Below are 27,865 nucleotides of genomic sequence, written 5' to 3'. Positions count from 1 at the left end.
ATACCATTTATTTATTTTTTTATTTATCATATACATTTGACTATACAGCAATCGTGAGGCATACATTTTTCAAAAAATAAAATTAATTTAAAACATTTATCTATAGTATATCATGTACATAAACGAATTCATTTTTTCGTGACTATTTGATAATCAAAAACTTGTATCACCATGACATCATATTATGTACACACAATATGTGAGATGTAGTAGTTAAATACACTAAGTGTAGGGTTATAAATATCGATTAATAGAAAATTGTTAACTAAAAATCACTGTGTTCATCCTACACAATTTTTGTAATCACAATAGCATTAGTAATAATAATTTATGTATTAAAAAGACCAATTTAAAAAATGGTTTACTTAATACCATAATAAACTACATTATTCCAGAATTAGGAATACTTTAAACTATTAATAACTACAATTGATTATATTATTCTTAACTAAAATATATGAATAAATAACAATTAAATTATTATACCAATTTTAATAAGTTATCCTATGTAAAACAATAATATTTTGTAAAATGCTACATAATTTGAATGATAATTATTAGGCATAATAATATTACCAGAATATTAAAACTTTAATGCTCTAGATATCCAAAAAATATACGAATATATTATGATATAACATACAAGCAGAATTATTTATCACTACTATTTTAAAATTAGAAACAAAAATGTTATTTTATTAATAGTATACAAATAGGTACAATTTTATTTTTTATTTTTTTTAATATATAAAAAACTAAACACATACCATCGAGCCACATCCAATCCACCGCGAGTGGATGGCTTAGTCAAGTTTGATTTTCACTGAAGAAGACTGATTACTTGGCCTACTTATAACATCTTTTCTACATCGAAAAAAAAATCCAAACATGCTACAGGGCACTCAATAAATCCAGGTGCCAACATAACAAGACCGATTTGTTTTTTAAAACATATATTTTATACAGTATAATCACGACCAGGTACAACTAAATATCTCAGCTGCATGACTTTGGATTGAAATGGAGTTTTTGGGAGATAAAAGAAAGTACCTTAACACATATTATGAGAAAATTTCAAATACATGACCTATCAATACGAGCATGCGTAATACAACTTACTTTTTTTTAAGTAAAATTTATTTTTCTACATTTTTTAATACATTAATTAATTTAAAATTATTTTCATACGAAAAACTTTTTCTAGTTACAAAATTGACCATATAAGAGTAAATTTAAATTTAAATGTATGCATAATTCGTTTTTAACTAAACTTTAACTTATGTATAATCACTATAAATAATAAAATATGTATCAATAAGTGGTTATAAGTTAAAGTTTAGTTAAAACGTATAATTCATATTTAAATTTACACTAACATGGTTAATGTTATAACTAGAAAAAATTTTTTGTACAAAAATAATTTTAAATAAATTAATCGATTCGAAAATTTAGAAAAAAAGTTTTGCTTTAAAAAAAAAAGTTAGTCGTATTACGCATGCTCGTGCTGAGATATTTATCTTTACCTGAAATCTTGATCATATTGTAGGTATAGTGTATACAATTATGTTCTAAAAAGCAAATCGGTCTTGTTATGTTGGCACCTGGATTTATTGAGTGCTCTGTAGCATGTTTGGATTTTTTTTCGATGTAGAAAAGATGCTGTAAGCAGGCCAAAAGTAATCAGTCTTCTTCAGTGAAAATCAAACTTGATTAGGCCATCCATTCGCGGTGGATTGGATGTAGCGCATTGGTGTATGTTTGGTTTTCTTTTATTGTATATTAAAAAAAAATAAAATTGAAAACTGTGTTTGAATGTCTAGTTATCGGTCTTCTTCACAGGTGAAAATTATACCTGGCTGTTTTCTTTTATGTTAAGCACTTTTTTATACGACATAAACAAAAAATGTTAAGTTGAAAGCTGTTATTGTTATTATTATTTTATTGGTGTCCATGGTTATTTGTAACAACTTTTGTGAACAATAAAATACCAAGAAATCAAAAACAGATGTTTTGTTATTATTATTATGTTAATAATTATGTGAGAAATCTAACAGTCAATCATTAAATAATTAAGTGAAATAAAATTAAAAAAAAATTACTAAATTTACGACCTACTTGAGGGTTGCAGAATATCGGTGTACAATTTAAATTGGAAATCTCAAATGATATAAATTTGTATCCAGATTTTCTAATAATATAAAATAATTATATTGTATACTGTTTTGTATATACTTTATTTAGATATAATTCTATAACAGACGATATAAATTTTTCAAGATATCGAAAGAATATTTCAACCTTACCCGTGCACTATTCCTCAATTTAATGATATTTGTGATAGTTTTGATCAAAATTTATAAAATCATTTGAACGATAACTTATATATGATATATAAATATTAAGTATATACATTTTTTTTTTCATTTAAATTCTATTTATTTCAATAATCTAAATGTACAGAATAATATTGGTATTTTTTTAAAAAAAAAGTATTAATTTGTATTTACTCATTAAGCGAAAAAACTTGTATTGATTATAATAATATTTTTAGTTCGAAATTAAGAACTGGAGTTATCGTTTTATTTTTTAGCAATCAATTTTAATAGTCAATATATTTCATTTTTGAAAAATAACTGATTTCAATTTTATATGCTATATTTAAACATAGCTTTTTGATCATTTTTATGTTACCTACATTATTGTTTTACAATTTTAAAGGATATTTTTTAAAACTCTTGTTTTATATTTTACCAATATATCTTCTTCAAAAAATGTTAGAACAAAATATATATTTTTATGGGTTGCCCTATACATATTCCACGACTGTTAAATTATTTCATCAAAACATATAAACGGAAGCACATTGGACAAAGTAAAATATTAAACTTATTCGTTCCAATACATATATTATTTATATTTTTTTTTTTTTGCAAGTTGACTTCTGTTTTGAAATATGATCAAAAAATAAAGTATACATGACTTATATAAAATGACAAATTTAGGAAAACATTTTTACGAAGTAATATTTTATCAATCATAACAAAGAGTCAACATTAAATCTGAATTTGTCGGATAACATTATTATTATATTACATTAAAATGTATTTAAATTGAAATAAGTTTAAAATTTTGTCTAAAATACAAATACGTGCTGCTTTATAATATTACGTATTTAAAAAATATAACTTAAGTATTTCATACACATTTAAAATGCCAAGTATAATATGCCTTGTATGATTGAATTTAAATTAAAAACACGATTCATACTTCACGTAGGTAAATACTAACTCAGTTAATTAATTGTAAGATATTTTATTTGATCAAAAAAAAAAAAAAAATAAAATAAATATATTTTTATTATAATCTTTTTGGTATATTTGAAACGTATTTGATGAATCAATCAAATACTTCTAGTCTTATGATCAATTCTAAAATATTTCGATTTTCAACACGCACAAAACTTAATCATGTGACAAAAAGTGCTTTCGATGTACATTTTAAATAATAGAACCAATAGAAAAATTATCCAAAAAATTAATTAATTTTATAATATATTTATTATTTTAAAAATTTAAATATCTAATATAATCAAAGCGTATTGGAATCTCAGATTTTATAACTGATTGATTAATTTAAAATAATTGAATACTTATTAATATATTATTAAGTTAATTTCTCCTTGAAAAATTTTTTATCGACGTGTAAAAATTGAACGAGTAAATGTTAAACAATGGAAATACTGACGGTAATTCATCATAGCAAAAGAAAAGATCAACATAGATGAAACAACTATATTATTACCATAAGACTCCTTGGAGCAAGCATTTGACGAAACAAATGAAGTCAATGTAATTCAATTCCTTATAGATATCGTCATTTTGAATTGTATAATATGTTTTAGTTTAAACACTTACTGTATTATAAATTGTATACGTCTTTTTGAGAGTCGATAGCTAAAAATGTCGAAGCTTAATATTTTATATCAATAAAAATTAATTAAAAACATAATTTATATACGTATAACGCGACAGTTGACTTATACAGTTGGTATTAAAAAAAAAATTGCTTGAAATATTATAAAATATCATACATGAATATATTTTTATTAACATGCAACTAGGGGTTAGTCTAATTACATTTCTTTGCAACTCAATACTTTGAATCGAAAATCGTAACGCAATGCCTTCCTATATAATACCATTCGTGGTACAGATATACAGATACATAATATTGCTGAAAATAATATTATGATCCTCCATATCAGTATTGTAAGGATACATGTATTACAAACATAATATATACACTTTTTAAAGTGCTCATTAGAATTGTTTCTGGTTTGACGCATTGATAAATATTAATATCAATCTTTGTTGTGTATCGTTACTACCACAGTATATAGTTACCTTAACCTGTGATGATCATTATTTGCGTTGATATGTTATTAAAAATTTAAACTTTAATTGAAACATTCTCAGAACATTCAATTTCATTCCTAACATTATACAATAGAGTGATTATTTTAACAGTAAAAAGAGATATACAGTATAAAGTTTTTACATGTGAAGTAAAAACTATGTAGATTTTTTTAATGAAACTTGACTGAAGTTAAGATAATAAATATTGATTTAAAGTGAAAATGAATGTATTTTGTTAATAAAGACTTATATGAATGATCATATAGTATCTATAGTCTGGACATTCTGTCGTCAGACTTCTGCACTCATCAGATTGTTTCAATACCCAGATGTATACTATATTCCGGTATGGGTGCAGTACATAATATATTTGAGGGAAAATGACATAGTGATTGCTACTTTATCCTTGATCTAATTTTTCTTATTACACGAATTAACCAACTATTGTAAATAAAATTTATGAAAAAGATAACTTTATCCTTAAATATTTAACAATTTAAGTCAATTACGGTTACGCCTTTCTATGTATTGATAGTTTTAAAATATTAAATTCACTAATAGAACATTTTTTTTTAAAGTTCAAACTTTAATAAGTTTGAATTACAATTGACTATTGTTCATATTCATTTTTTTTTTTTTACATTGAATTTTAAGACTTGAAGTTAACTTTAGAGTATTGTTTTTATTTTTTGAAAACCTTTAATTTTCCCGAATTTTATATTTTGATTGAAGAATTGTTTTTAAAACATTCGCTCGATCTATCAGCGATTAGAAGAAATTCAATAAATGTTTATGATAGAAAATTTAGTATAACCCTCTATTAATTCCTCTTCTTTCCCCCTAAATAATAACAAACTGTTAAAATGGATTTTAAATATTTTATAGTATAGAAGACGAGAAGCGTGTGGTTTTATATAACCTATAATATATCTTCTTTTTTTTCTTGCAGATACTTTGTCGTATTTTATCCATATCTTTACATTTATACTGTGCGTCGCACCAAAAAAAAAACGAGATATTTTCGAGTAAAAAATACCAAACAAAGCATCACACTATTTTTTCGGTAATTTTATGTTTAGATAAAAGGCGATGGATAATTTTTAAAGGTCTCAAAAAATCAATAAAATATGTTTAAGCGATTTTTTTTTCTTTTTCTAAGGGTACAGGTTAAATCAAAACATGTCATACAAAAATGTAAAATCATTCACCTTCCTACAAACACGTCAAATGTGTTTAGATTTTTATTCTTTGAAACTTTTTTTTATGCTGTCCGTGCATTCGTATTGCGGAATGTGATGAACAAAAAAAGCTAGGTCACGGGGCAACAATCAATTCCAATAAGACTGAAAAGGGTTTCTCATTGACAATATTGTAAGCAAAGATATATACCGAGGCTGATTGGGGAATAGTCGTTTCCAGGTAGCCGTCAAATACACACTACGCGATACAATGAAATTACTTAAATCCCTCTGACTATTTGAGAATTCGCTTTTCAACTGGCTGTTATTTTATCAGCCACCAAATCTAATGTACATGTATCATTTATATTATGTATATATTTACAATTCTAGATAAAATATATGATTAGGTTTACTTACCTTCTGACCGTAACGTAATTAGTATGTATCAATTTTATTATCTCTGTTGATATACACAAGTAAACAGAAAAAAAAATAAACGAATACAGAATAAACGATTTTAATTATAGAACAATATAAGATTCATTTGCCTTAAATAAACTTGATTACAATTATAATCAACTTTAAAACATGAGACTTGTACATATAAATGTCATGGATGATCTTTTTCACGTTTACTTATATTTCATTTTTGCTAGTGCAATCTAAGAATGTTAACTGATCTTAAACAGATTTAACTTGACTTAGTTAATTTCTGTCACATGGTTTATATTTTAATCAATTTTATTTTTTATTTTATCAAGTTTGTGCAAATTTTCATAATACTTGACACTATTTTGACTCAAATGATTTTATGCCTGTATGTATTATTCAATAATTGGTAGATTTAATTTCTCTTTGCAAATAATAGCTATATTTTTTTATTTGAAAATGCATTCCTTAAGTTTACTAAACTTTTGACTGTTTTTTCGTACACAATCACTGATTAAATTAGTTCTACAAATTAAAAATCTTAATTTTTTTTTAATAAAATATGAACAAATTTAATTTTTAGAATTTAAGTACAACGAATATTAACCAAAATATATAAATCGATATTTGCAAGATGTTTGGTGTCTTTATCACAAAAAAAAAAAAAAAAATAGATTATTAAAATAAATAAATCGGCTAATGGAGGTATTTTACGAACATATTTTGTTTAAACAAAATTAATTGTCTTAAGAGTATGAAGCAAATAAGTTATAAACAGATAAAAAATAAAAACAAAAATGGAATTTTTTTTTTTTAATTAAATTTAAAGAGGAAAAGTTAACATAATATTTAGTGCATAATCAATCCAAATGCAAGTAAATTAATAAAGACTTTTCACTGCCAGATTAATACTATGTTGAATGTATTCATTTATTTAATAAGATAACTTAACTCCATTATATCATTGTCTATCTAATAACACAGGGTCATTCAAATTTTAAGTCGAAAAAATGGCGGGGATTACAATAAGTTCTCATGTAATCTCCACCAGTTTTTAATCGCAAAATTTGAAATGTCTTTCTTGAGCACATACCTAATAATGTATCAATATAAATATATACTTACTTGGGTGTTTGGAACATTAAAACATTAGGTATTATAAAACAATTGATTTCGTTCAATGCATTAAACGATAATACATTACTCATCAATAATTATGTCATCACATAATAACAATTACAATATTGTATTGTATTTTTTTTTAGAAGAAAAAACAATAAATAAAGAATAATGGATGATTGTCAGTGAAATAAAATAGTCTTGAGAAACCTTATAACCAAAAGTAGAAAATGTAAAAGAAGAAATATATATAAAATGTATTGTTTATTTTTCTTGTAAATATATAAATGTAATGGGCTATGCCGAGTTAAACGCATAAACTTGAAATTTTTTATAAGAACACATCTCAGTGGAAAATAAATTTCACCTGAATTGTAATAATATAGGAATACTTAAAAATACGTATTCATTATTTATCTATAATCATAATTTACTATCGATGTCTAAAATTCGAAATTTATACAATTTCAATTAGGTACAAACAATATATTTTAATTTTGATTTTCACGAAACCAACTACTCATTTATATTTTCATTTTCAAGTCAATTTATGAATACAAAAATGTTTTGTTTTATCTACATGACTCATATTTTTATTATTATTCCGTAAATGTACATCACAGACGCTTCAACACACGGTTGTCAATATAACAAATGTAGTATTATTCATATAAACCACTGACTTGACTAAATTACATACAAATATTTACTAACATTACTAATGATACTAAAAATGTATATCATAATAATAGTTTTTATGCTAGAAGCATATTTTTGTTCAATTTTTAAACAACTAAAAACTGATCACATAAAAAAAAAAAAAAATGATTTGATCGAAATATTTATTTTCAATTAGGTCAATTAGATGTATAATATAATAATACATTTCGATCGGGTAATGCATTTTGAATAATTCAGCTTACAGCAAAATCATCAACCATAATCTAAGTATGTATGAAACTGATTACTGACATTTCGTTGTTGGTATACAAATTGTAAAATTAGTTAAATTAATTAAAAAATAAAATTTAAATATATCTTACAGATGTCGTAAAATTCTATTGACATAATATTATGCAATGTACAATATACATAGCATATTGGAATATAAATATTACATTTTAGTTACATTCTATGAAATTTTTTTATTAATATTGTAAAAATAAGTAATGACACAATAAACATTTTTTTAAATTAAAATGAAGTTACTTCTACTAAAGTTTTTTACAATTGTATACAAAATTATATATTCAATGATTAAACAAAAAATTAAAACGTTTAACTTGAATCAAGTTTTCATTAACATACATTCATATATTTAAAATACATATTTCATGTGTCTGTATTTTAATTACACCTAAAGTAAAAATAAAACTATGTTTTTAAAGTATATTTAATCATTATTTATTTATTTTCTTTGTACAGGCATTCAGTTTTGTTTATTTCACTAGCGTACTGTAGAAAATAATAATTATTTACTTATCATTACTTGAAAAGTTGGACATCACAACTCTTAAGAACTTGTATAAGTTCAAATATTGTAAACAAAACAACGCTGTTGTCTCGGCATAATTTTTTTAAAATTTAATATGTATCATTAAAACAAAAATTAATTTTAATTGAAAATTAAAAGTAGATACCTACTTATATTATACACAAAATAATGCAAAATCTGATTTTTTGAATTTTTAAAAGAATATTTAAAAAATATATCACTTATTAAACATTTTACATTTAAAAATTACTTAAACGGGTTTTATAAGTTATCAAAAATAGTATTTTATTATCATATCCGTTTTATTTGCACTATTTAATAATAAAATCAATTTAATTCCACCACGCAAGTCAACAACGATAAAATTATAAGTGTACTTCAAAATACATTTCAAATAATTAAAATTTTTTAATTTTTCTGCTTACAGTTGGTGGTCGAAATCAATAGCCAAGTGGCTCAGTTTCGAGAACTACTGGTGCACATCGGCACAGCTCGAGATTCTCCGGAAACAAGGGAAAAGATCCGAAAGTTGCGAAGAGGATGCGTGGATGCATGCAAACACACAAGTCAATTACTCATACCTCAGATGAGAGGGTAAGTGTAATGAATTTATTTATAAATTTTTATATTTTTAAGAAATTCCAACTTCAAAAATATTGGATTTAAAAAATAATTGTACTGATAATCAGTTATATTAACTGATATTTTGAAAAACGTATGAAGCATTACAGTGTATAAAAAAAATGAACAATTATAAATTATAATATTATGAACACCAAAAAATAAATCAAAGTTATCAAATAAATAGTCTTATTATATCCTTTACAATATATTTTACCTGATTTAAAGGCTCATAATATATTTGTTTTATACAATTACAATATTTGTATATTTTGATTTATGCAATTAATCAAAAATACACATTTATTCATTCAACCCGATTTCCAAATGTCAACTATAATGTAACGTAATCATTTTTTTTTTATCTAAAAATTCTATATGATTAAACAATATATCTTTTTAAATTAGTAATTACTACAAACAAATTTTGATTGATTCATAACTTATAATTTCAATAAATTATTTTAGACAGATATTAAAATTTTTGATGTACAATATTTTATTAATTAGTTGAATAAAAATACGACAAAAATTTGTATATTCTTATATATAAATATTATAAACACGAATATTTATAAATTTATAAGTTATTACGTCAAAATTTCAAGTATTTTAATATTACAAAGAAGTTATCTATAAAATCAGTAATGTGCTTAATTCTGGAATCGTTTTAATATTAATATTTACTATAGAAGTAAAATGCAACACTTTATTTATATAAAATTTCCAAACAATAAACGTTTTATCTAAATTTTATTAGTTTATTAATATTATTATTATTGTTTCAAAACACAACGTTTGATAAAATATATGTGTATATTATAAATACATTGGATATAGATTATGTTGTACACCGTGATCAATTTATCTAAAATTTTAAAAATATTTAACCTTTTTAAATGTAAAACTAAATAAAATATTTTACAGTCTTATAATTTTATCTTTTTATGAATCTTTCTTAAAAAAATTTAATGATTATTATTTTTTTTTTTTTTTTTTTGGAAATTCAATACCGAAAGAAATGTTTATACTAAGAAACCTTAAACTTCAAAATATACTAGACACTTAACAAATAAATAACAAAAATATCCATAGAATTGAATCAGTTAATGTACTAAGACCTAGTCAGTAAGCAAAAAATATTATTAAATTAATTCGTATAATAAACACAGATCCTAGTTTGAAATTTATTTTTTAACCTTTTATATATATATATATATATAACAATTATTATTAACCAAAACCCAAATATATTTAAAAATAATAATAATTAATTTTACTTAATAGTTTGTTTAAGTAAAATTAACGAAATTTAAAATTAAAAACTATATAAACAAATAAAAAACATATATAGTATATTGATATTTAAATAATATTTACTAGTTATATTTATATTACCAAGTTCATATAATTAATAGTATAGTAAAAACAAATATTTCAAAATAAAGATTTTATAGTTCCGTGTTTAATATAAGTAAGTCTTGAAAATTTGTTTTCTTGAGAATGACGATCATCGGTATAAATTGTTTTAATAAAATTTTAGTCGCTATTTTTAAAAAGGTTGTGAAAACCCTCTTGTCACATTAAGGCATTAAGAAGGCGTACACAACAAATTTTTAGTGAAATTATTTTGTTATTTCTTCATATATTTTTCTACAGTATCAAAACATAATTTGACAAAATAATTGAAATACAATTAAGTAAAAATTTCTTTGTAAAAAATTACTCGCTAAATTTTCTTTTAAAAATAGAAATGCAAACTATTTTCATATTCAAAATAAAACAAGAAAGAAAATATTTATTATAAAATCTTTTCTAGTCATAAATCATGTTTTTTTTCCAAACATAGTGATAAGTAAAAATTCAAAGCAGCTAGAGGAAAAGATTCCAAATAAGAAACAATGAAAACCTAATGAAAATGTAATATGTAATATGAAATATTCTAAACGAATTTTGTATAGAAATGATTCGTTATTATAATGTACTGCATTTAAGATTAACACTTCCAGAAATTTCCAAGAACTTCCCATGAAATTCCTGAAGGGTTAAAGGATTGTTCCCGGAAATATAAAAATTAAAAATATATTTTAATGGTTTGTTTTTTTTTTAATAATAAGTTCTTTATAATTTTAAGTTGCAATGATATTTTAAGAAATTATTTTATGAAAAATATAATTTTTAAATATCACCACTAAGATTAGGTAAGTAATAAAAGTAAGTACTATAACATTTAACTGATTAAATATGTACTTAAATGAGTTGGAAAAACGATGTGTATATTTTTATATCACACAATTTCCTAATGCGAAAGCAAAAATATATTTTTTAATGTTTTTAAATGTGAACGAAGCAAAGCAATGCATCTTAGGTCGTATAATGATATAGATTTTTTGTTTCATTTATGTGTATGTGTGTGTGTGTGAGTGTTTTGGTTAAAAAAAATTGTATCTATTTGTTAATATGGGGATCAAATGAAAATTATTATGAAAATTTTCAAATTACTTTATGAATTTTTATTTTAAATAATTTAATCTTCAAGGTTCTTCATAAATTGATCTTACACCATTTTAAAAATATCAAAAATAAATTAACAATATTTTTGTACAGAGATTTTAAATTTTAAGCAAAGTTGGATATTTAATCAAAAGGTAACGATTTTAGATGTTATGTTGTTAATCAAAAACATTAATTCTTTCCCCTTGGGTCTTAATGTTTATTGTCATTCCCAATATTATTTTCTATGCTAAATGACAAACGAATAATATACATATGATATTTTTAAATATATTTGTATTACCTGAAGAAAAACTTTATTTATCTGTAAAGTGAATAAATCATTTAATGTGCTGTGTATATAATATATTATCTTTAATACTTCAGTTGTTAAGACAAGAAATCTAACTTGTACAATAAAATTATGTTACTATACTATCTTTTATTAAGAAATGCTGAGGAAACTCGAACTTAGAATTTATTCTCGATATTATAATTCATTGATGTTGATGTAATTATTATTATTATTATTCAGAAATAAATTTTAGCCAAAGCTTATACAAAAATAATATACATCAATAAAGGTAGGTTTAATTATTATTCTAGGACAATAACGTTTCAAACTTATTCCTAATGTCCATAATGTTATAAAGTTTATATTTATAATTTTCAATTTATAACATGTGTAAATGGTGTAGTATACATAAGTGGAAATATTCCACTCAGAAATCTTGATTTTATCGTATACACATTAAAGCGAAATTACAGTCTTTGACCATACATTTGTTACTCACAGAATAATATTACCGTAGCTATACAATATACACATTATAACACATGTTGTCTACACAATATGTTGTTTACACAAAAATATTTACCAATCTGATTTTTTCAAATCTTTTCAAAAAAAAAAAAAAAAATATACTTTTTCTCAAGTAATGAAATAACACATATTGCAATGTTTTAAAATTAACTTATGATATTAAATATGAAACATGATTTCAATAAAAATAATAAAAATAATAACTGATTAACATTGTTAATTAAACTGCAAACTTATTTATTCATTGTCTTTAAATCCATATAAAAATATGTGTATTATGAGTCAGTAAAAGCTTATTGAATTGCTATTATTATATAATAACACTTTTACTCGTATATTAAATCAGTATTTAATGTATTAATTTTTCATTTAATGCATCTAAGGATATATATTAAGGCTAAAAATGCATTGGCCAAGATATCTGCTCAATACTTAAAAAAAAAAAAAAAAATTAATAAATAAATAAATAAAATTTAATTCCTAATTTCTTGTCAGGTGGCATTACTGGGAGCCTTCTTTCTCTTTAATTAATGTTATTTTATGTTCTTTAAGTCACCACACTTACTCATTATACACTGTATGTATAGATTGTAAATATACTTATTTTTAATAAACAATAAAAAGAATATATTTTTTATCTTACTGAATTAACCATCATGACGTGTGCCGTTTAGTTTTATAAATATTTTTATATTTTTTTAAAAAAAAACTATATTTTAGATTCAATTAAATAATATAAATAATATTCAAAATAAAAATTGACTAATTTATTACTCAGATATTCAACTAATTGTTCAAAAAAAAAAAAAAAATTCACAGGAAGTAATTTGAGGGTCAATTGGGAGGAAATTCGATTATACCCAAAACTATTAATGTGATTCTATATTATACACAACTATTACATAAAATACTGTTCAAGAATAATTTAAACACGAATCAATTACCAAACTAATGGTTTAAATTTCAATTTAAAATTTATAATCTACAGATAACTTTATTATTTTTTTCTTAAATAAATATGTACAAATCTATTTAATAATTATTAGTCTCTTTTAATATGGTATACACGTGAAAATGAGCAACATAATTTAGCACAAGTGCTCACTTGTCAACTTATTCGATTTATGAGTATTGTTTTTGATAAAATATATCAAATATATTATATTCTTACACACTTCCGCCGTGATATGTATAGTATAAATCCCGATTTCAATTTCAAATAAAAAAATGTAAATTTTTAATACTTCTTCTATTGTTTTTCAATATTTTATTCATTTTCGTAGTATTTGTGTAAAACGAAGAAGGGCAAAATACAGCCTTATTTTGGCACAAGCCATTTATGTACAATAATTTTTAATTTAAATGTTGTGATATAACTCACTACTTTAAATTATTTTCAAAATGCATATTTATTATTGAGAAGCATATACAATACAAATAAGCCTATAAATATAATATATTAGATAATACTGTACAATTACATTACATAAATACCAAAAATGACAAATCGTATTTAAAAAATCTTAAAAATCTAATTTATTTTTTCCTTCTTTTTTTTTTTTGTAAAATGTAAGACAAATTATAAATTATATAATTAATGTAGAGATTTTAAAAATTCAAATTTTGGTTTATATAAAAAAAATAATACATTTTGCAAACTTTAAAATTGTTAATAATGAGATTCACATGAAATGTTTACTAATGAATTATAAGCTTATATTAAATTATGTTTAATTTAAAACGCCCAGATAATTTATCATTTTTTGTACGATGTTGTTTATAATATTTAACTTTAAGTATTATAAGGTAAAATAAAGAAATAAAATATACACGTGGTTTCATTTTTTTTTTTTTTTTTTTTTAATAAAAAATAAAATAATAATATTATATAGTTTTATTAAAACTATATAATAAACAACTTTACTTTATTTTTCAACTCTACATCTTCAGTCCGGTTGTTATAGTAACAAATAAATATATAGTAGTTCGATATACATCTATACACATTTAATAATAATATATATAAATTGCATTTCGCACGTCGTAAGACTTCATATTTCCAAAATATTGGGTTCATTAGCTTTGTATTTCACATGAACACAGTTGTCAAAGTTACTTTTCCACCTTTTTATTTTTTTCTCTGCAATTTTTATCTCATTTTCTGTTGATATGCAATGAACTGTAAAATAAAATAGAAATAATATAAAAAATTAATAATAAAAAACCAGTGACACAGAATGAATTCTTACGTAGTTTGCCAATTGTAATAAAGTATTTACCAAAATTAATAATTTCCTCTATAAAATATTAAATTTATTTTTAAAAGTTTCACAACAGTACCCAGTTAACCTAGATTTATTATTTCTCTGACTTATTATAAATCAAATGAAACTTATAAATTTTATGAAACCAAAAAATATATTAGTTTTATTTTTAGATTGACCTTCTTAATCTAAATATTATTAATATAAGATAACTAAACAATATGATAATATAGGCACTATATATAGGTACTTCTATTGATTAATGTCAAATTGGTCAATGTATATATTAATTTTAACAAACATCAGAGACATTTGCTATTTTAATACGAGTAACATAATCAAATATTATGTAATAATATATTTAATCAAATAAATTAGTGACAAAATCATCCAAATGTGACTTTGGATTTTTTTAAACTAAGCCATATTTTATTATTACATAGTTTATACCAATGACTTATATATGTTTCAGTTTAAAGCAAACTATTATATGCTAACAATCTTATTAAAGTTCTAGAACTTGAACCTAATTTATTGATTAAAGCCTAAAATGTATTAAAATACATATTATTTTAAGACACTTTAAAATCATTAACCAATTTTTTATAAGCAAACATTTATTTCTAATACCAGATATATATTTTTATATATCATTTAACGATTAATATATGCTAATCAAGTAATATAAGTCTTAGACTTAAACAGTCTTAAAGCAAGTTTGCTTTTGAATTTATTCGTTACCTGTTTTTAACCAACTTTTTTCGTTATTTAAATTTTTAGTATAAGCAGTTTTTAACAATTCCACATTGAATAATAAAATTCACTTAACATAATTGTTTTCATAATATAAAAAAAATATCTAATTTTTGAATATTCTGAAACATATTTTTAGCGTACGTATAATTTATAAAAATAAAGTGAATAGATATAAAAAAAAAAAGGTAGGCAAGTGGATATCGCTCAGCTGTACATTAGGTGTCAAATAATTCACTTAAATGGGTGTGTAAAATTTGAATTAATTGATATATTATTGCATAAAGATATTAATTCCAAGTGAAATTATACTGGCAGCTTATTAATATATTAATGTATATATTTTATGTTATTTTTTTGATATAGCTATTAAGTTATTATGTTACTTTAGGTACCTATTGCATAATTAAATTGATTTAATTTTTCCGAAGACATTTCGTTTAATTTTTATTGGTATTTAAATAGTATAATAATATACTAATAATATACATATTTATACTACTTTTATTATATTATTGTTATCATTTTTTAAGCTTATATCTATCAACAATTACCGTAAAACAGAGTAATAATAGAGTCATAGTAAAAATAGGTAATATATTAAAATTAATCAACATATTTTGATAATTTTATGATGTAAAGTAAAATTTATAATGTATATAAAAGTTGTATGTCCCCAAAAATAATGTTTTAGAATTTAGAATTATAACAAAATAATTAATATCGTTAAAATACATATTTTGGACCAAATTGAAACTAGAAATATATATATATATATATAAACAACAATTTATTGTATTAGTATTTTTTTCTCTGTATAAACATTTTATAAAAAAAAACTATAATAATTCTTTATATCATAGCGATACAAATTGAACTTATATATTTTTACGAATAACTAGTAGTTATAAATTATTATGATTTTGAAGATTTTTGAGAAAATTTTGACTTCAAATTCATGTAACAAGAAATTGCATCAATGCATTTTTATACAGATAAAATAGCAACTTAGATGAAATCTTGTATTAAATTTTAAAAAACTTTTACTCAACAAATAGTTGTTAATCGGCATTTACAGAAGTAATTCACTATAATGTATGTGTTGAATTTGAATTCAATAATAAATAATTGAAACAAAAAACAACTCTACACTATACCAATTTGTCAACCAATATTTTTAAGTATAATATTTCATTGTGATTTGTATTGACATAAAACTGATATTTATTTCACTAATAGTAAAACGGTAGGTTCAATTACTTTTTGCCAATAACATAGTATTTTGAAATGTCATTGTCCGTAAAAAATATAACAAAATATAATATGTACGTTAAAATTTTCAAATTCCCATGAATAATAATTTTTGATTACAAAAAAATAACTTGTCATTATTTTTTGTTTAAATATATCATTTTGTTCAAATTTTTATAAACTCAAAATAACTCAAAAATAAAAATATTTTGTTAACTATAAAAACTCTACAATGTATTACAAACATTTGGTATTATCTATTATTATTATTATTATTATTTGATATATAACAAAATATCTAAACATTTTAGAGAAGAAATAATTATTTAATAGGTAAATGTGGAACGATCATTTAACCATTTTAAAAATACTTAAAAATTAAATAGATGGCATTTATGATGCAATAAATTAATAGAAATTATAATTATTTAATACAACACATCATTTTGATATTTTTATAATTATATTTAATGTAATGTAATGCATTATACTTGTATAGAAATGAACGTTTTATTCTCACATATTTTGAAGTTTTTAATAAACATTTTACAAAATAATCCTTCCATATTTATTTATATATATTTGCTATATATAAATTCGTTCCCTAATAATAATCTTTACACCTTAGATGCTTAACAGAAAATGCTTAAATTACGCGCTACAACTAAACATGCGCCTAATAAATCTTTGCATGCGGTATCACAGAGATCGGCAATTACAATTACCCGTCGGCCGTTAACAGCTGAATCATGGTAATCCACGTCGAGTTCTACCAGTCGTTTTGCTTTAGTTGGAATCATTGAGAACTCGTCTTTATTCCATTTATCTTAGGGTATTTTCATATTACCATGTGTACACATACGAGTGCACCAAAAAACAAATACACACGTATCATTGTAAAATCAATATATTTTTATTTTGTATTTATTCATTTAGAATTTAAAAAATATAAATAGAGTAGTATAAGTTAGCAAAAACTTTGTTAGCAATTCAGATTTGAGGTAGATATTCCATAAAATTATTTCTTGTAAGGTTTCGAGTGTAATCCACTAATGAAATTGAATTATTTGTTATGTGTTATTAAATAAATGAGCACAACACAATATGTAAAGTTATACTTTTTCTGAAATAATAAAGTAAATTTTGTTTATTTTTAATTTTTTAAATTTGCATGCACGTAGTTTTAAGTGAAACGTCAAAAACAAAATTTGTTTTAGAGAGATTGTTTTAAAAAAAAAATGTGTACTGTGTACATAATGATTTAGTACTTCAATGTCAGATTTAATTTCGTGGTTGAACTTATGATTAGTAACACAACCCTAAAATTATTATTGCATTTTGAATATAGTTATGTTTTATGTTTTGTTTCTTTTTTTAGAGATATCAAAAATATCCATCTGTTTTTTTTTTTTATAACGAACACATTTTAATTAGTTTGTTTAATTATTTTGTTCACGCCTAGTGGAAGGAGATTCGTCCAGAACTTTCAGTCCCAATTTAAACTTTTATTCTGTATACCCAGTAGAAAGTCGATTAAAATGGTTTACCGTGGATAATTACACGGTCTGAAGATTACGAGACCCAAAGCTTTGGCTTAGACATGTATATATACATTTATTTATACAATTTTGGTTCCGGAAACGAATAAACTTTTGGTGCTTTTGTTTACGCCAAAAACAAAAGGACATGTAAAACTTTTAACTCTATGAAAACATTAAGGTATTTTAAACACATTTTTTACGTATAAAAGCTAAAGTATAAATGAAAATAAATGGAGTATAAATGATAGACTTGACTGATTACAAATCCTTGCAAATTTTATTAAATCAATTTAAAAGTATAGTAAAACATAATTTCTAAAATAGCATTTACAAATGATAATACATTTAATGTAAATAATTAAAATGAATAATTATCTCCAATATAGCCTGCATAAAGTTTATTTCTAACTTTTAACTTAATTATTTATAAAAAAATTATAATCACCTAAAGTAAATTAATAAATACTTAATGAATTTAAAATTAGTAGAAAATAAATAGTAAATAAATAATATAAATTTTTTTTAAATAAAAGTAAATTCATAATTTCTCAGGTAAATTATTATAATTGGTTCTAAACATTATCAATTTAACAAAATTGATTTTTTTTTTTTTTTAATGATTCAAAAAATAAATAAATAATATTGTAAGCAATATTAAATATTTTTCAAAAAAATTTTTTTTTCGTATAAATACATATATCATGTGTTAATTTAAAAAATAACGTTATTCATAAGTTATTACCGTTATATTTTATCTATAAATATGGAATTATCGTTATTTTTTAGTAAAAAACGATAATAATCGTATAAAATGAAAAATGTTGATAATAAAATAGATATCCAACGATCCATTGAAGTGACCGCTAAAACTATCTATCAAAAATATATAGTTGAAAGATAAACTAATAAAACTTTATTGAGTGCAAATAAAAAGTTATATAACTGATTATGTTTTAGTATGTATATAACTTTCGTCCTATGCACCGATTTAAAGGGGCTGTAACAAATATACACTGCTTATATACTAATTTTAACGAAAAAATAAAATATACCTTGACAAATAAATAAAATTATAATAAGGTTTTTTCATCTACTTAAGATTATAGTGATTTTATTGAACAATTAAAAAAATAAAAATGTAACTAAAAACTGATGGTGAAATGAAAACAATGTAGGATTATTGTGTAGTTTATATTAAATACGATATTCTAATAATAAATTCAAAAGAATGCTTCATTGGATCACTTGACGAAAAAAATATCATATTGTATTAGGTTATAATATTAAAGAATCGTTTGTTATTATAAACAAAATATACTCTGCCATAGGCTATAGAAAACAAAATTGTATGTTAATTAATCTAAAAATAAAATAAACATTGCAATACAATTAATTAAACAGTTGTGGCTCACTTTAAGAGAACGTCTCATTCGCATGTATCGTTTTTGTCTTACATATACAACATAGCGAATGTTCGCAGAATTAATTTTATGCTATTAACTGTAATATTAAATTAAATTAATCTATTATCAAACTTAAAGGAAATAATATTATCTAAGGCATCTCATAGGTTTTTAATGATATTTTAGTTTTAAAATTAGTTACGAACATTTTAAAGTTTAATATTTTACCTAACTATAACTTGTTTAAAAATTAAATTATCATTAAAAACCTATGAGATGGCTTAGATTATATTATTATTTATTACCTTTAAATTTGATTATCAGCAAATTAACTCTAATGTTAAAGCATAAAATTAATTCCGCTGAACATAAATACAATAATAACATTGTACGTATGTAAAACGAAAACAATATATTATGTGAGTGAGACGTTCTCTTAAGCTATGTGCTCAATGCCAAAAAAAAAGCAGTGCATTCAAGGAGAGGAACAAGGTTTTCTAAGTTTTCTTAAATACAATTACACACGCTGAAAAATGGCTACTTGTGAAGAAAATCTGTTACCTAGATATGGACAATGTGATAAAATTAGCCGATAGTAGACAGTTGATACTGAGAAAATAAGCTGATAATAGTTTTGTTGTGAGCTCTAATGGGTACTAGGATTGTCATTGAAAGACTGATTGCAATAATAAACGTTGTTCCTGTCACGAGGTTGAAAAGTTGTGTAACATGTCACGGAAGTACGACTTGTAAGAATAAATAAATAATAATAATAATAATACATTTTTGCTATATTTAAAAATACCTAAATCGTTTTCCAATTAATATAATTTAAGATTCATGTGCATAATATCTTTTCTAGAAAAACATTTACCTGTATATTTGGTTATTAGGAAACGTTATTCCCCAAAAAATAACAATCATTCCACATTTATAGGTAGACAATTTTAATAACCAGCAAATAATGTTATTTTATTTTTAAGATCATTTGCTGTAAAATATAAAATAATTTAAATTTTTAAATTTTCATAATGGTTTTTAATAGAAATTGAAAAATTAAATTAATTATTTTAATTAAATTTTCGCAGTTGTGTTACAATATCAAAAGTAATCGGAAAAATTTTTTTATTTTTTTATAAACCTCTCATATATGTATGAAATCGAATTAATTTATAACCAAATGGATCTGTTATAATAATCTGCTATGAAAACTATATTATTTTCTATTTAAAATTCATAAACATAAATTACAAAATGACAACATAACCTCTATATATAAATATTTATATATATATATAATAACAATAGTCAAGAGGCCACTTGGAAATTACGTCTGGATCCTTTCAATTTTGTAATTTTATGTGTATATATGTATATATATATATATATATATATATTTAATGAATATTTTTTTTACAAACTATTGCGACAGATTAATTAAAATTAATGACCATCAATGAAAAGGGTATGTAAAATAATAAAAGTGCAGTAAGTACTTCAGACAAGTAACAATATTTGTACCGTCTTGGCACTATTTAATTTGATTGGAATTTAATTTAATATGATATAGTGTTATTTTACCTATTTATTATACATATCTACTTTTTATTTTGTGTATTTAATGATGAGTTTATATTTTATATTATTACTTTAACACTAAACCTTTCATTTTTATAATCTATCTAATACATATATCAATGTTTTACGATTTTTATAATTAATAATTATTATTTGAAGTTTCACAATTTCAACGACAAATTGGTGTTTATTTAGTCTTATCCAAACTATTAGTGGATGTCGATATTACAATATCAATATTAACAGACATATAAACTCTAATGCAATGCAAAGACACTTTGAATGTTTATTATTTATTGCAACGAATACTTTCTAAATTAATGTTAATATGAAAGTTTTGTTTTAATATATTCAGATATAGTAGTACGCATTCTGTTTGTGATCTGTTTTCATTTAACTACACGCCAAAATAACTTTAAATGTACACCATCTGTGTACAATGATTTTAAAATCTAAGTGTTGAACAGAGTAAAAACTAAAAAACGCTGATGTCCTTTTTTGAGATACTTTACCCTTAATCCCCGGAAGAATCTACGGTGAAATTCATTACACCGCAATAAATTAAAACTCACCAAAGCTTTGTACAGTATTTTACCCTAAAAATACGTCGCAGTACGCAAAAAGTTTTAAAACGTGTTTCAAGTGTTTTTATTTCTTTTTTTATTATTATTTGAAGATCAGTATTCACTTCAAATAAAAAATGCTTTTTCCTTATTCAATTTGACTTCAGTATTGTTATTTTAACTTTTGCAAAGAAATAGATATAAATATGCATATATTATATATACCTAATAAACACATTGACATAATGTTAATGAATAATAATATAATGAATCGTTCAAAGTAAGCCCCTAATACACTCACAAATGAAAATTAAATTTGTAACATACTATACAATTAATAAAACTAATCAATTCGCTGGAGTTATAAACGTAAAAATGTTCTAGTTCTAAAACATGTGGTTAACGATATTATCATATAGCTATTTATCAGTAAAAACTCAGGGTAATTTGCAAGAAACATCGTAAAAATAAAGTTAATAAAATTTTTTAAAAAACAATGGTATCACTTAAGACACATTGTTCGTAAGAAGTATGACTACGAATTAATTTAAAGTGTGAACTGTAATTTCGTACCCCTTTCATATAACGTACGTAAAATATTTTCTCACAGGCATTACAATAAGAACTATAGAATTATACTGTCACAAATGGTTTAATTACATTTTTCTAACTAATTACGGTTGATTTTTTACTTTACACAGCTTATAACAATTATGTTTTATTAATTTTTTCCTTTTTATCCATGTGTTCCACAACATTTATAAATAATATAATCAGTCATAATTTTAGAAAACTAGCAATTATTGTTAAACTCAAATTATGACATCTCAAAACCAAATCATAAAATACTATCATAAATGTATTACTATTGTTAAAAATGGTAGTGAAAATTAGCTAAAAATCTTAATTTAATCGATAAACAGACGTTAACTAAAACGTAATACAATTCATAATTTTGAAAACTATTGTCTACTATCAATGGTTTTTGAATTTCAAACTTCACATCACACCATAAGGCACAACAATTATTATGATGCCTAACACTTTATAAATGCGGCGTACTGGCGTGACGTTGTACAAAAATAAGCAACTTAAATAGTTCAAGTAAATCGCAAGTTAATAATTAAGTTATTGTAAACCAATCCTTTGAAAGATTAACTAAGATGAAGTCGCAAATAATAATATTTAACTTACTTAAGGTTATACGTGATAAAGTATTTAACAATTATTATAGGTTTGTTTGGAAAAACATCAGGTTACGGTTCGACAAAATTTAACAAATGCATAAACTTTACGGGAAATATATACACCACGGATGTGTTAAACCGTGATTATATATTACTGTCAATGCGCAAAAAATTACATTTCAAGATAATTCTTTAGAAAAACCCGACATTGGCTATGACACTTACGCATAGCTGAAAGACATTCTGTATATACAATATATATTATACATTCATATTCACACTCATTTACAATTTACGTTTATGTAAGCACGGACGACTATCCTTCAAAGGTCTTGTTTCGACGGCGGTACCCCATGAGCGTGACGTATATACATATAGATACATCATATTATAACAAATAAATAAACAAAAACAGGTCGAGTGGACGTTTTCAACGTTCAACTGTCGTTTGCCTGGTTGGAGAAGTGTGCACCAGGACAAAAGGGCAGACTTGATATCTGAATTGTAGTAGAGATTTTTTTCCACACTTTTATTTTATTTTTTTATTCACTCGAAAACGTGTCACCAACCGATCTTGAGATTTGTTCTTTCGCGCATCATCGCTGACGATTCCGACCGTGAAGATTTTTCAACCACCCACCTGATTCCTACTTTGCGGTCAAGTGGACCGCTTGCGTGCACGCCCTTTTATCGCTTATATGGCCTTTGAACGGTTTACGTGCACCGCGTGTGATCGCGTTACACTCGCCACGTTACACCACTAGCGCTGGTGAGTTGAGGTTATGTACGTACATGTATAGCCAATACGAAAAGGGTCATGCCACTCTTACATGCGGCAGGTAACTACATCTTAATTATTTTTATTTTTCCATCTTGTCATACGATTTTAACGTTTCAAATTTCCGATTCTATTTCTCCGACGATACGGCGACGGCGTAGTGATGGCCGATATGATAGGTTGGATAGAGAAATATTTTGGCCATTAATGTAATTGAATCCTAATCGAAAACCAACTGGAATTCGATCTCCGATAAAGATTTATTCGTTGATGAAAGACAGGATTTTGTAGCGATGCTGTTCATAGCGATTTATGCGTGCTCGGCTACAGAAGAGTAAATACAATTGTACGTAGTCTGGAAACTTTCCTCTAGTCATTTTGTAAACGGTTAACGGTCATTCGTATTGATTTTCCTTGAAAAAAAATAATAACATCAAGATTTCAAATAATATTCTTACCATAATAGGTTTTCGACTGAGTCTCTCATATGAATCAATATCATTAATCTTTAAAGAAGAACAAATTATTATTTTTATACTCGACAGTCTTGCATATATGTATAGTCGGAAACTCGTAACCATCATTATAGTTGTACAATTTATAAAGACATGTTATTTATTTTTATTTGCAATCTTAACCACCTATTTTATTACAACTCGCAAGATTTGTGTTTGTATTAAACATTGAACATTGAAGTCTTTATATGTATATATATATATATTTTTTATATATACATAATATAATATGTTGTCGAACTTAAAAAATATTTTGTAATACATTGCTTATATTATAATAAAATATTCATGTGATCATTTAAACAAATTTTAATTTAATAAACACTTCTTTTCACTTACTTGAATAAGAATGAAACGAGGTAATTGTATATGGATATTCAGAACCTATATGACTGTCTCCCAAAGAACTCTTATAAGCGTTTTGCCATCTACCACTTATATACAATATCTAAATATACAGTTCATTAATCTATTTAACGTACCTAGCTAAGACCAATAATTAGTTGAATTATTACTTTATTTACCTGTCCCAATCGTAAAGCACCATGATTCGTTACACTTGTATGTATGGAATAATTTTTCTAGTTTTAAACTATTTTCATAATAAATAATTAAAGTAAGATTATTCAACAAATCCGGATAATGTAAATCCATGCTTAATAAAAGAAATAAATTTAAAAAAAAACTTCTATTTAAGTTTCTAAACAAACAAACTTAAGTTTTCTTAGTAGCAAAGTTTGATCAGCACACAATAAAATATGTATGAAAATACAACAGAACTAGCAATAATAATAATTAAATGCCGTGACATTTTAGTGATTTATTTTGAAACATATTTATTTGACATTTTCATATTGCACAGCAGGTACCTACCGTATTTGTAGGTGGTTGAATACTTTTGTATAAAAGCATTTAATGTTACAAGTATAAATTTAGAAAAAATTAAACGATTAAAATTAAATTTATTTTAATAATTATTTTATCATACTATTATGCCACTCTACATTACATCTACTCGTATAATCGCAAAAATTAGTTGTGTTATGTATCTTGTTTATGTTTGTTTCTGACCATTTTTACACAAAAAAAGTTATTAAGGTCACGCTTATAGAAAAAAGTTGTGCTTATAGCCTCATACACTATAATAATAGACCAATTCTATTGACTTAAACCTTATGTATCAAAAATAATAAACTTATAAAAACTAAACTGAACTAATAAAAATGTTCACAATTTTTAAATAACAAACATTTTTTTCTATGGTTTACGAATTACTTAGGGAATAGAATACAATTAGTTAATATTAATTATTAATGGTATATTATTTTCGGTGAAAAAAAATATTGTCTATGTATAACCATAAAAGAGTGTGCTTCAGCCATTTTTTTTTCATAATATGTATTTCATTAACGTATATAATACGAAAATAAGCTGTTGAATTTCCACGTATGCGAACGATACATGTTCAATAGTTTTTGAAAAAACAAAGGAATCTATTGATACTAAAAGCAATGAATAAATTAAAAGGATATTTTCAGTTTGCTATCATATAGGAAATTGTCACTATAAAATAATAAAAAGATTCTTTATATGACTTTCACAAAAAAACAAAATGAATATTCTTTTTAATGAACTAACTATCCATGTTTATGAAAACAATGAAAAATACAATAACACAGTCTTATGTAAAAAACAATCAAAGAATACAGATCATTATTGGATATTTGAGTGTCATTTAAAATGAACATTTGAGATGTGACCTACATATTAGCTATTTTTCACCGCCACAACAACATTTTAAAAACATTAATAATATTGGTCAAATGTTTATTGTTTTATTTTTGTATATTAATTTATCATCTGTGAAATATTGTATGATATATAAATGTAGATTTCGTGCCGACGCATTATCGGCCGCCGCCGACTCGCCGGTGCGTGAAAATTAACATGGCCTCCGTAACTCTCGTACTGTACTTAGTCGCGTTAACGCACCGGTGTGTGTAAAAACCTTTAGATTACCTTTAGTAGTAAAAAACTGTTTTATTATAACCTTGTAAAGTTGTAAGCCACGAAAGCTAGTTATTATTAAATTTATATACTTTTTGTAGCGTAAATTGTCATTATATTATTATTATTATTATTATTATTATTATTTCGATATATCACGTAGCAAATCATAGTGTATTTTTATGTTATTGGTTTTATTGGAGCTAATTGCCTGATCTACCTTTTTATTTTTTATTTTATATCGTGGACGCGAATCGCCGTGGTTTATTTTATATTATTGTTAACTCTGAGTATTGTCTAAGTTAACTAAATTAATTATTACATAGACACAGGTAGCAGCTGGCTAGCAGTACACCGACGATATCATAAGACTTTATACCTTAATTCATTATTTCATGTCTTACTATTTATATATATATAAATTGATTGTGCCAAACGGATAGCGTAAACTTGAGCATTATTTATTTCATTTATTATACATCATTTTTACCCGTTTGGCCAGAAGGTGTCGTAATTGCTTATGTATTGTGTATTGCTGTGATTCCCTTTATTATTTATACTTATTAATTACTATAAAAATTGTAAATTGTACGGCAACTGCTTTTTATTAACCAAATTTTAGTATTACTAATTTATTTATTATTTGTAAAATAATCCATAAACACAAACTCACACGTACACACAACAACACACTCATAACACAATCGTAGCTTATCAGTAATTGTCCAATGGTCTCGACCACTACTGATTGAGCTACACATGCACACGCCACACAAATTTAAACTCGATCGGAGTAGTAGTAGCAAAAACATTAATAGGCAACCGAGTGTGAGTAATATATTTTTATGACCCCAATGCCGTACGGTATTTAATAAAATGAATATTTTTATTTTTGGAATTTAACTGTTTTTTCTTCGTTTTCTTCTGCGCTGTGTATTTAATTACTATTATCTCTATTGTATAATCTAATTATATCCATGTAAAAACCTATAATATTTTAAACACTAATAAAGTATCATTATTTTCTTCTAACACAAGCAACCCTTAAAAGAGATGGATAAATTATTTAAATAAAATATATATATGTGTTATTTGTACTAATATTTTTCTAACTTAATTAAAAAAAAAAAAAAACTACTCTTTTTTGAACAAATTTAATAGGTATAGAATAGTAAGTTATATCTATATAACGATACAGTAAAACCTCGGTATCTCGAAATCGCAAGGGACCAAAAAAAAAAAAATTCAACATATCAAAACTTTGAGTTACCGAGGGAATTTAAAACAATATAAAAATTTAAAATAAATATGTTTAATTATTGGGAAAAATGTGTATTTATAATATAGGAAGTATTTATATATTGTATACATATTATTAATCTTCATCATTTGGTTAAGTATTCATTATTTCTATGAACGAGAAAAACTGTCATTTTTGTTTGTTTTTGT

At 23.6% G+C, this 27,865-nt stretch overlaps 1 protein-coding gene across 5 annotated transcripts in view; it reads left to right on the top strand.

Moving 5' to 3' along the window:
• Nucleotides 1–27,865, top strand: part of LOC112599367 — a 190,777-nt gene that overhangs the window by 143,167 nt on the left and 19,745 nt on the right. For all 5 annotated transcript variants that reach the window (XM_025346248.1, XM_025346247.1, XM_025346251.1 and 2 more), the window contains one exon: nt 9,067–9,233. In XM_025346248.1, the coding sequence (XP_025202033.1) occupies nt 9,067–9,233 (167 nt within the window). The remainder of the gene's footprint in view (nt 1–9,066; nt 9,234–27,865) is intronic.

This window comes from Melanaphis sacchari, unplaced genomic scaffold (genome assembly GCF_002803265.2).
Source record: "Melanaphis sacchari strain LSU unplaced genomic scaffold, SCAv2.0 Contig50_pilon_pilon, whole genome shotgun sequence".
Taxonomy (NCBI): domain Eukaryota; kingdom Metazoa; phylum Arthropoda; class Insecta; order Hemiptera; family Aphididae; genus Melanaphis; species Melanaphis sacchari.
The sequence above is the reverse complement of the archived record's forward strand: the minus strand, read 5'-3'. Positions and strand labels throughout refer to the sequence as shown.